General features: G+C 27.7%; 1 protein-coding gene across 1 annotated transcript; it reads right to left on the bottom strand.

Annotated features, from left to right (window-relative positions):
- Positions 1–1,367: 1,367 nt before the first annotated feature.
- Positions 1,368–4,057, bottom strand: LOC125873096 (probable indole-3-pyruvate monooxygenase YUCCA4). The gene is made up of 4 exons (XM_049553969.1): positions 3,308–4,057; positions 2,819–3,067; positions 2,609–2,731; positions 1,368–1,893 (listed from the first exon to the last, which is right to left on the bottom strand). Exons 1-4 carry the CDS (start codon positions 3,932–3,934, stop codon positions 1,660–1,662), a joined length of 1,233 nt encoding a protein of 410 aa, XP_049409926.1. The 5' UTR covers positions 3,935–4,057; the 3' UTR covers positions 1,368–1,659.
- Between the last annotated feature and the right edge of the window lie 8,271 nt (positions 4,058–12,328).

Here is a 12,328-nt window from a genome sequence, read left to right as displayed (position 1 = left end):
AAAAATTGTATGTTGAATTCAATTTAAAAGACATATTTATGTATTGCTTTTATATGTGTTTGTTCATACAAGTTCTGATTTATATATCTTGTTCAAACTTTATTTAGATCAATAAATGTTGAATCTAGTAACAGTCATATCTCAATCAATCGAACATGATATACCATTTCATCCTTTTTAAATAATTAAACAATTATGAAAAGTTAATACATATTTGACCATATAATTAACTAAGTGAACAAACGTGTCATAATCTATTCCATTCTAACTTTCGATAAATGGGGGATTACTAGAGAAAGAATTAATCTTTGCCAATAATAATACAAATTTCTAACTTTGCATAGACTAAGTTGCCGATACTATATTAAGGCTGTCTAATATTTTCTACATATATGAAATTAGATTTTATGTTTTTTTTTTTATAATTTCTCATCTGATTTCGATATATACATTGAAGTTTGATTAAATTCAGATTCGCGTCGAAAAATTTCATATAGGGTAAAATGCTCCCGAATAAATATGACTCCATATCAAGAAGACTTGAACCTAAAACTCTTATTAAGGATGAAAGAATACTTATTAGCTATTTCATCACGATCGGTATATGAAGTTAGATTAGGAAAGGCAATGATAGGATAGATTTAGGATTAAAAAGTGTAGTACAATTTTATGGCATCAGCAAAGTAAGATTGGTGTTTGAAAGAGATAAAGAAGTTGATTTTGAAGGAAAGATTGATGATCTCAACAAACTGAAAAAGCTAAAATATCTAACGGCTTTCTCCGTTTTCAGAACAATTGATGATCTCACCCTTTGACTTTTTGCATTGAGTTATGATAGAACATCAATTAAATTCATAAATATATTGGGGATCTCCTAACAAAAATGAATTTTGGGACATATTTTCTGTCTCTAATTACTTGTTCACTTTTTTTTTACTTATTTATTTTGATAAATTAAGAATAGAATAATTTTTTTTACTTATTATATCCTCAATAAATTACTTATGAAAAGGCAGAACTTTTTGAAAATCTTAAATTTTTAATTTATCTATTTCATAATTAATTGAAGTAAAATGGTTAACTCACTATATCAATAATTGTTTACTATATAAGTGTGTTAATTTAAAAGTGAACAAGTAATTAGGGATAGATGAGTATAACACAAATGCACAATCCTTTAACTAAGTTATACTATGGAGAGTAATCATTACTCTCTCTTAATTATTCGAATCCTAAGTATAGAGAAAAAATCCTATTGAGAAGGTCATCAGAGTTTCAATGCAAACTAGGGACATCATGTGGAAAAAAAAGAGTATCGTTCATTCATTTTTTTTAAATGTGGAACTTTTTAACATCTACCCACACCCAATATTGAGCATTTGTAGCAGCCGAAGCCACCAATATTTTTATCAAGGAGATTTGAAAAATGATAAAGTATATGTACAAAAAAAAATAATCAGAAAATTACATAAAAAATTGATTAATTTACAAAATTGACAAGAGAATAGGAAAAACGACAAGATAGAAGGGTGAACTTTACTCTTGTTGAAAATATTGAACAACTAAAATTACATTTTATGAACCCCTAACTACTTTTTCCAAAACTTAAAGACCCTTTTTGGAAAATTTAACTATCATCTAACTCTAAAACTAAAAAGGCTAAAAACATATGCCTTGGCTATCTGATAGATTTCTTGTAGTACAAAAGTTTTTACAGAAGCCCTTGAATTCTCTCCATTGTTCACTTATGTCCCTGGCAATGTTTTTTGCATCATTTGCAGTCCCTAAAATTCCTCTTCTTGTAAATCCCACTGTATATAATCCATTCTCCCCTTTCCAACCATTTGGAAATGGTGTTTTTGGCATCCCTTGCTCTGTGAAGAAATCACTTCCCTACAAAATTAATATTAAAAATAAATAAATTAATTTTGATTTTTCGTAGTTTGAAATTTGAATATATTTTCATCATTTATTTTGAAAAATAGAAAAAATCTTGCATGCGATAGACCTAAAATGACCTAAAAGTCTCAACAAGTTGGTACTTTTCACTACATATAAATAAACCATAGGACATATGCCACTATCCATGGTCTAGTAAGTGCATATCTTTGGTCAATTTTGGCCCACAAAATAATAAAAATATTTTTTATAATATATAATTGTACTTAGTCTATATGTATTATTATTATTAATCATTAAAGTGTATAGGTATTCAATAAATATGAAAATAATAATTGTGACATAAATTATATCATTATTGCATTCCCAAGCTATAGGAACTAGGAAGTACACACATTATTTAATTTTTTTATTTTATTTTTTTGGGATAAAATAGATGGGGTGATGATAGGGAAAAGTCCAGACAAATGAGATCAGAAATTCTCTTTTTTGATTTAAGAAACGTTTTGTAGGCTCTTCTGCATGTGTAAGAATGAAAGTGATGTGAGATTGAGAGTAAGGATAAAACTAGAAACTTTATAAGGTAACAAACAAAATATTCATTGCCTTATTATCCCTTTTGTCATTTGCCCCATACAATATTTTTGTAGAATTTATGTGACGTAGTTAAACTTGATATCAGAGACAACGAGTATTATCATTGTTATACCTTAAACCAAGAAGGCACATTGCTTTTGTATCCTGTTGCTAAGATTATTGAATCAAATTCTCCTTCTTTGCCATCTAAAAATCTTGCACCTATTTTAGTAATTTCCTTCACACCTGGCATTATCTACAAGAATATACATAAAAATAAATAAATCATGCATTAGACTAAAATCAAATTTTTGGCTAAATGTAAGATATTTTGAAAATTTACCTGAATTTTTCCGGTTTTTATTTGTGATAATGCTCCAACGTCGAGTACCGGAGTTTTTCCGGTGGCATTTTTAAGTTCAATAGGACCGGTTTTTGGTCGCCGGAGACCTAATTTATCAGTGCTACCTAAGATTAAGTTAGCAACTAGTAATAGGAACTTGTCAACTATTCTTAAAGGCATCCATTTAACAAGTGCCATAGCTATTGAAAATGTTGATATTCCGAACATTTCCCTAGGTAAAATATGCACCTGCATAAAAAATAATAATAATAATTAACATCAAAACATGCTTAACTTAACACACAAACTCATCAATTGGGGTGTACACCCAAGAAAGTTGCATGATTCATTAGTACTTTTAAAATATCCATCCCATTCGTAATCAGAGATTTCAAAATAACGACATATAGCTCAAGACTTTTATCATCCGAGTAAACTCCTCTTATTCGAAAAAGAAAAGAAGTTAAAAAGGGGAATGAATGTACTTACAGAATTTCTGACCACCATGTGAGGAATGGCATTATGTCTACAAAGGTCTAAGCTAACTTCCATACCAGAATTTCCACAACCAATTACCAAAACCCTTTGATTAATAAACTCAGTACCAGATTTATAAACACTTGTATGCATTAATCTTCCTTTAAACTTATCAATCCCTGGGATTTCTGGAATAACTGCCTCTGCATTTTCCCCTGTTGCAACAATCAACCATTTCGACAAATACTGAAAATCTTGAGTTTGTACTTTCCAAAACCCACAAACTTCATCAAATTCTGCATTTTTAACACTTTGTTTAAACTTGGGGGTGATTGAAAAGTGTTTAGCATAAGATTCAAGGTAAGAAATGAACTGGTGTTTTGTGGGGTATTTTGGGAAATTTTCAGGGAAATCAAACAATGGGAGTTGACAGAATTGTTTAGGAAGATGAAGTTTTAAGCGATCATAAGTCTTTTGTTGCCATAAAGAAGCAATACAATCACTTCTCTCAAGAATGAGTGAAGGGACTCCATTTTCTTTAAGACAAGCTGAAACTGCTAAACCAGAGGGACCTGCACCTACTATAATAGGTCCATTAACCCACAACCATTTTGGTTCTTCTTCTTTACAAGAACCCATTTAAAAGCCTAAACTTTTTTTTCTTGTTTTCTCACTTTACACTTTTGAAAAGAGTGTAAAAGTTTCTCACACTGAGAGTTGCTCTGTTTTTTGGTTAAGTAGCTTTAGCTCTGTTTCTTACTTTTTTTCTTTTTAGCTCTGAGAAAGTGTAGAGTGAAGTAAGTGGGAATATAAAGAAGAGTGAAGGTAGGGGGTAGGGGGTGGGGGAATTACGGGGGTGGGGTTGAATTTCCTCTTTAAGGCTATTTTTATTTTTTCTTCTACTAAGTTGCATAGAATGAAGAGAAAAAACAGAGGGGTTATTAACGAGGAAGTGTGTTAATGGAGGCGTGAAGGTTAAGGAAAGGATTTGGTTCTCCTTCTCAAGGTTCTTTCTCTCTCTCTCTGCTACAGAGTTTTAGTGTGGTGTTATGGAGGTGTAATGAGTTTAGTGCCGATGTTAATGAATTATGGATATCACGTTCGATATTTGATTCGATATTTTGAATTTCGATAATTCATAATTGAAATAGATATATTCGATTTGACAAATCAAACTTTGGTATGATAATTCTGTCATTATGTATGGATGGATAAGATACTTTGATTAAATATATTCATAATTTGTCCAACACTTGATAAAATTACGAGTAGAGATTAAATTTTTACTCTCAAATCCTAATATTATGAATTTGTCAATAAGGTCAATCAAACCTTTAAATCACTTGTTAAAACAAAAATAACATATCTTGTGTAATTTCAGGGGCTTGTGAAGGGGATAAACAAATTTTATAATAGACTCTAAGTTTGAAAAAGAACAATTAAAATAATATAGATAAAGTGATAGCGAAAATGCAGTCAGTTAAAGACAAAATACTATATACAACCTAATAAATAATCCTAAACAATAGGTCATAACAAGATAAAACTATAAGGGGCCGTTTGGTTATTGTATTAGACACATCTTAATCATATATAAAAAGTTGCATTAGTTTTACTATGTTTGATAGAAGTTTTGTATTAGGTATAAAAGTCAACATAAGTTATATCATGTTTGGTTGAATGTTGTATAAAAATTATTCATGTCTTTATTTATACGATGTTTGGTTGCGTGTTTTGTAGTCTTACATAATTAATATCAACATAACTTATGAGGGAATCTATGTATAAGTTATGCGGGGTAATAAGTGGAATAAGTTATGTGAATATTAATTATACAAAATGATAAATTACATATTTACCCTATTAATTTATTTTATTTTATTTTAATTGAGAACTTTACAGTTTTCCTTACTACGTTTGTTTTTCTATCTGTTTTTATATACAAACAATTTTTATTTCTTTCTATATATGTACGTACAGTTTGTATTGATTTATGTAAATATAAATATTTTATTAATATTAGAAATTGGTTGTATGAATTTTGACGGCACATAGTTAATCGAATATTAGCGATATATATTATTAAATATATTCAACATATTTAATTAGCATGTATTATTATTTTGTTAATAATATATATTACTAATTTACAACAAATTCAATANCAAGTCCGGGATAACTTATCCCGGGATTAATAATTAGTACCGGGATAAGTTATCCCTCCCCATGGGTGGTATAGTAATCCCGGGATAACTTATCCCGAGATAGAATAGGTAAATGACAACTATGTCCCTTTAAATCCTTTTTATATATCATTTTTTACATTTATGTATATTTACATTTTTTTAATACCATGTATAATAATATTTACTACTCCTTATTTTTATGATAATTATACATATTTTTCTATTAAAAAATTATACTATATAAATATAATTTTTATTTATGAATTTATTTGACTAATTCTTATGTTTATTTTATTTTGATTTCTCATAAATTTTCTTCTCTTTAATAAACTTAAGAGGAAAGTTCTATTTTTAAGCTAAATAAGAAAAAAGTTATATTTTTAAATAACATGGTACTTATCATGGGAATACATAAGCAAAAATATTTAAGTTAAAAAAAAATAAAAGTTTTATTTTAAAAAATGAATAACTAAAGCTCACAAAGAAAAATTTAAAAAGTTTAAATAAAGTGAAGGGTAATTTTGTAAACAAACAACTTGTTCTTAAAATTTATCAATATATATTATTTTGAATATAACAAACCAAACACTCAATAAGAAATAATCCCAGGACAACTTATTCCATCATAACTAATCCCAACATAACTTATCCCAACATAACTTATCCCATCATAACTCATATTCAAACCAAACGACCCCTAAGTACAATAAACTATAAGGGGTCGTTTGGTGTGAGAGATAGGAATAAATAATTTTGGGATAAAAAAATAGTCCTGAGATTAAATTTTGGTGTTTTGTTTGGTTGACATGTTTGGGATAACCATGATAACTATTCCCATAATAATTAATCATGAAATAACTTGTTTCTAACCAAACGACCCCTAAAAGTAACATTGGAATTTAACAGTATAGAAAATAAAGAAGACAATACTCAACTATCTAACTAACCTCGTGCTCAGTATTTTCAAAAACGTTTTTGGGGCGAGTCTCGGGGTGGGGCATACCAAAAACACTCTGGGGAGTAAATTAAAGACGTAGATCCATAAGGCGTAAGTCCTAAAATTTGAGGCGTAAGTCCCGAGCATAAAAACGTAAGTTCTGGGAGTAAAAACGTACGCCTAGTCATTTTTTTAATTTATTTTTTGAACTTTTTTTGCTTTAAACCATATTTTTATTATTGGTCTAATGATATTCCTCAATAGTAATTATAATACTTTTTTCTTCATTATTGATTATTATACTTTCTCAAATAAAAATCATAATATAATTTCCATATATTATAGGTTTTTTTTATAAAAGTTATTTGTAAAATCATTGAAAGATTTACTTTTCCTTATTTTATTAGTAATAAAACTATAAAATTGAATATATATGAGACTACATCCTGTAGATTCATGAGACTTACGCTCTGTATCTCGGGGCTTACATCCCGCCTCGTACTGTATAAAACGCCTAGCCTCATGCCCGCCTTTTAAAACACTGCTCCTGCCCTAATGAAAATCAATCATTAAATTTAAGGAAAAATCACACAGTAATGATGTTTTTGATATGCGTTCTGTTGATATCGATGCAAAGTACCATCGTCAAAGGTATGCCACAATCATATGACATTATGGAAAAACAAAGAATGAGGATGGCACAATCAGTGAGAGTGAAGTAACTGGTACGGTTGCTAGCAAATTTGGTGGACCTTGCATAGCAAAAGAACATGCTCCGGATACCAGCAATTATCCTACACCAAGACCACGAAAAAGAAATTTGAGATAGTTGATTGCACCTTCTACTTTTTAGAATTACATGTTTTTTTTTTAAAACTTTTGGACAATATTTTTGTGTTTCAATATTTGATGATATATAATATCCACTGTTTTATTCCAGTTAGATACCATCTACATATGAATTACTGATTGACTATTATAATTTAAGGATATTAGTAATATACAGACTGCATACCATTTGGAAGATATATTACACATTGAGTATAACAATTTTCGAGATGACATTATATACAAATTGCATACCAATTGGATTCAACATTTAGACTTACTAATATTACTGTGTATTACTAACTAGAAACAAAAAGAATACCAATTTATAGTTCATGAACCAACTTTGTCTTATAATTGTGTAAAAAAAAATATCATTCCAAACAATATACAAGAATTCATACCATAAAACACATTAAATAAAAAATAACATTTCACATTTCATACCGACTTAATATACTTTTCATACAAATCATCATATTTCTTACTCATATTTTTTACACAAAAGTAAATACATTTTCATACCAATATCAATCCAGTTACTCTACCAAATTCATTCCAGCTTATACATTTTATTTATATTTTCAGAAAAAAACAGTAATTCATATATTAATTTAAATATGCATACCGAATACATCTCATTATTATTATTATCAAATTGACTTAATAAATTTCAGTTTCATAGCAATGTTGAAACAAATTTCATAATTTTTTCCTACAAATTTCATAACTTTACAACGATAAAACTATTAATATTCTATACATTTATAATCAAATCATTCATATATTAAGCCAATTTCGCATGAAATCATGGTATAGTCAATATACAAAAAAAACAGAAACGTACCAACAAAATCATAGAATGTCATTAATTACAGTTTCACATAAATTAGTACGTATTATGAAGTAAATGGATGGTTTATACAAAAAACATCACAACTTAAATATAGTATACAAAAATAAAATCACAAAATGTGATGTACAGTTTCATTGTTTGTTTTTTTTTTTTTTTACATTTTAGTAATATACAAATACAAACAATAAATTATAAACAATACTAACCTAAAGGATCCCATCTTCCACCAAGTTTAATTAATATAGATAAGGAGTCGTCATCACAACAAAATGAAGATTTTTCAAAAAAAAAGAAAACTGGATTTACTCATCAATGGCAAGAATTCTGAAAAAAAAAAAAAAGAGAGAGAAACGTTGAAGAAAATGAAAAAAATCAGATTTTTTTATTAATTTTAACAAATTACAGTGAATTAAGGAAGATAAATATTCCTAATCAGTTTGAATCTCCTTAATTTGTGCTAATTAAAAATTATCATCAATCAATTCAAATTTAATTAATACTCCTATTTCCATTTTTTTCTTTTTTATATATTCAAAATCGTTTTATTTTCCTTTTTTATCTTTTTATTTTTTTCAAAATGGATTTTTACAATTACTTAAAAATCTTTTTTTTATATAAAATGTTACAACCTGAAATTTTTTAATGTTACAACTTGAAAGTTATATTCTACTGCTACAACTTGGAAATATTAATCTAATATTTGTCATTTATACTGTTTTCACTAAATTTAATATCCAATTATATTTGGTAAATGGCTCATCAAGGATGAGTGTTTTATATTTGATTCAATATTTTAATATTTGAATTCGTTAATCGATAATTAAAAATATATATCAAATATCAACTTTCAACATTCAATCTAATACAGTAATTAAACTTTGAGGCGGTAAGTCTCGGTTCAATTTGACAATTGATGATTTATACCCAACCCTACGTAGAAAAAATTATAGCAAATGAGACTTGGTAACATGATTTTAAAAGAAAAAACCAACCTATTAGAACCTACTAAGCTATATTGATTTTCATTGAAAATATTTTGGGAATTTAGTGAATAAAGTGTTTTCCATAATTAATTATCACAAAGCAGAACTGTTAAGAAGTTTTTTTTTCTTTTTGTTTTCCATTCAATGTTTGGTATTTAAATTGAAACCCAATTATTCTGAATTCAGAATATACAAATTGACATTGTAAATGAATTCTTTAATTAAAAAATGTACTGTAGCACTTAGCAAATTACACCAAATATATTGCGTAGCACTTGATACATTTTCAAAATTATCAATCAAAATTTACTATTGACTATTATAATTTGGAACTGACTTTTCAGTGATTAAATAGTATAAAAAATTTAACACATATTTTCTTAACTTTCACATGCACTAATTATAGCCAGAAAATAAGGTGGTATACTAAAAAACATGAATATTTAGTGTTTGAAAGTGATAAGAAGTGAATTGCAATACGTCATAAAAGAACATCAATTAGGGTTGTAATGAACGAAAAGTTGAATGCTATAGCAATCAATAAAATGTGTTGGTAGCTCAAAGGAGAAACGGAACCAGAACTAAGAATTTGGAGGCTCTAAAGAAGAGAAAAAATATTGCAAAGTATGCGAAAAAACTTTTGATGATAAAGAGTCTGGAGTTCTAAAGAAGAAGAAAAATATTGCAAAGCATGCCAAAAACGTTGTAGGTTTGAACCCACAAGTACTCTAGTCCCTTCCTTACCACTGAGGCATCATTCAATTTATTTCTAATACAAATATAGGATATACGAAAAGGCTATTGAGTTCATCCGAACCAATGAATCCCCACTTAGCTTCGCCTCTAACTCAAAACAACTTTGAGAATCGCAACAAATAAAAGTTGGACGCTACAAAAGAGCCATAATACATTGTGTCCATTATTTATAGTATTATTTTTGTTTGCAAAATCATTCGAGTTATAGTAAAGTTGAACTAAATTAAAGGAACGCGTCAAAGGTAAAAACTAGAACTAGCTGGGCAAGGCGGCCTAATAGCCAGCCTGTCATTGATGTTATTAATTTATAAAATCAAGATATAATTAATTCTTATTATTTTAATTTATGAACAACTTTCACATATAACAAACATAAAAATCATATTTGTATGTTATAACTATAGTTTGTATAATTGCGCTCCTATGAAACATCAGTTTGTATAATTTGCTGGCAATACTTCAGATTTGTGTAATTTCTCTAATGGCCATTTGTATAAATCGCTGACAATCTCTCAATTTAATTTTATGTGTTTGTATATCTGCATAAAATTTGAATTTGTATACAATTGAATCGAAATAAAACATTTGTATATCAAATCTCTCTCCCTCTCTCTCGCTTTATAAAACATAAATTATACATTGTAATTTGTATAATCTGTGTTTGTATAAAGCGAAAAAAGACAAAAGAGAACTTGACAGGGGAAGATTTGTATTTGTATAATTATAAGTGTATAGAACGAAAATATATGTATTCGTATTTTGTATATACAGTTTTTCTCTTGCTTTATACAAACACAAACATTTTTTATACATTTGTGTTTGTATAAAAGCGAGAGAGGCGAGGGAGAGATTGACGAGCAAGAAACCTAGGGAGAGAGGCGAATGACAACAGTTTGATAAGGGTTACAATTAAATCAAACTGTGATTATAATATTTAATTTGAATTAATAATTTGTTATTATATACAATTTTCCCTTAATTTATGTTGCTTTTGAATTCATTCTTATTGAGGGATAAGATACATAAATATAAAATATATTAAAAAAAATAAATGGTTAATTAGCATAACCATCTTTCTTATTTAAGATTTGTTAAGAACATACAAAAGAAATTACTAATAATAATATTAAACAAAAGGAGTATTACATAAGAATTTGAGTTAGGGGAATGAAAAAAGAATAATGAAAACTTAACGCACGATTTATTATGTCGAAAATTGGAGAGCTTTTTAAAGTCACGACATCATCGCAGCGTCACCTGCTGCTAGTCACGTGCCTTACTGACTGATAGATGTATCTCGTGGGGCCCATTTTACAATCAGCATGACGTGTACTCAAAAGTGGGTCCCATTAAAAAGACACGTGGAAATAAAGAACAAAATAAATTAAAAGTTTTATTGACAGTGATAGTGATTAGCTGAGCCTGAGATGACATCTAGCGAAAGAATGATAGAATTTAAGTTTTTTTTACCATATATTTTCTTTTTCTTAAAATATAAGCTAATACATATTATTATAAATATTATTTAAAAATATTAAGTTGGAGTTGATGATAGAATAGTGTTTGATTATAATTGTTGCAAATAATATCATAGTGATTTGAATTTATGTGTTTTCATCTTAAAAAACATGAAGATATTTCTTTCTATTAAAGCTGATTTGACTCTTTGTTACCACTAAATGTGTTAAGTTGATGATCTTGCTAGTTTTAAAAAAAAAATAAAAAATGAATCATAGGAGTAGTTGAAAAAAGATCACAAATTCTAAATATTATTTGTAAAAGATATGTTCAAATATAACTCCTATTCAAACTTCAAAATTTCAAATAAACTGTTTTTTTTTTTTTTTATGACTAAATGTAGCTCTTATTTCAACTTCAATTTTTTTTAAAAAAAATAAAGTGAATTTTTTATTTTTATGACCCCACACACTTCATTTCACGGTTTGTTAGTTTCATTTTTCTTTTTAAATATTTGTTTGAACTTTCTCTTTTAGTTTGGGTAGAAAAGTACGAACCATTTTTTTATTATTATTTAAATGTAAACTTTAATTTCATACAAATATAATTTCATGTTTTTTTTTTATACTTATTAATAAGAGCAAATAAGCTTAAGCAGGTATGAGATCGTCAACATGTCTGCTTTGGGCCAACAAGGCTATTTGTGACATTTAAAAAAATATAACATATTTAAATTTTTATATCCAATTAAATAAATATATATATGAATTAAAATAAATAAAGTATAGTGTGAATGGGTTGCTTCTTTGGACCGTTGGATTGATGGATTTATGGAAGTTGCATCACACCAACATCAACGCAAGAATCTAATGGCTGCGTCTGATGATATAATTAAATAAATAATAAATATTTTCTTTTTTATTTAAAGTACATATTGATATTTTCGTACTACAAGACTTAAGTTGTGATATCCAAAGAATATTAATTGAATAGAATTAACAAGAGAATTTGCCAAAAGTGACTAGTCCT

Source organism: Solanum stenotomum, chromosome 8 (genome assembly GCF_019186545.1).
Source record: "Solanum stenotomum isolate F172 chromosome 8, ASM1918654v1, whole genome shotgun sequence".
Taxonomy (NCBI): domain Eukaryota; kingdom Viridiplantae; phylum Streptophyta; class Magnoliopsida; order Solanales; family Solanaceae; genus Solanum; species Solanum stenotomum.
This window is presented reverse-complemented; position numbering and strand designations above follow the sequence as displayed.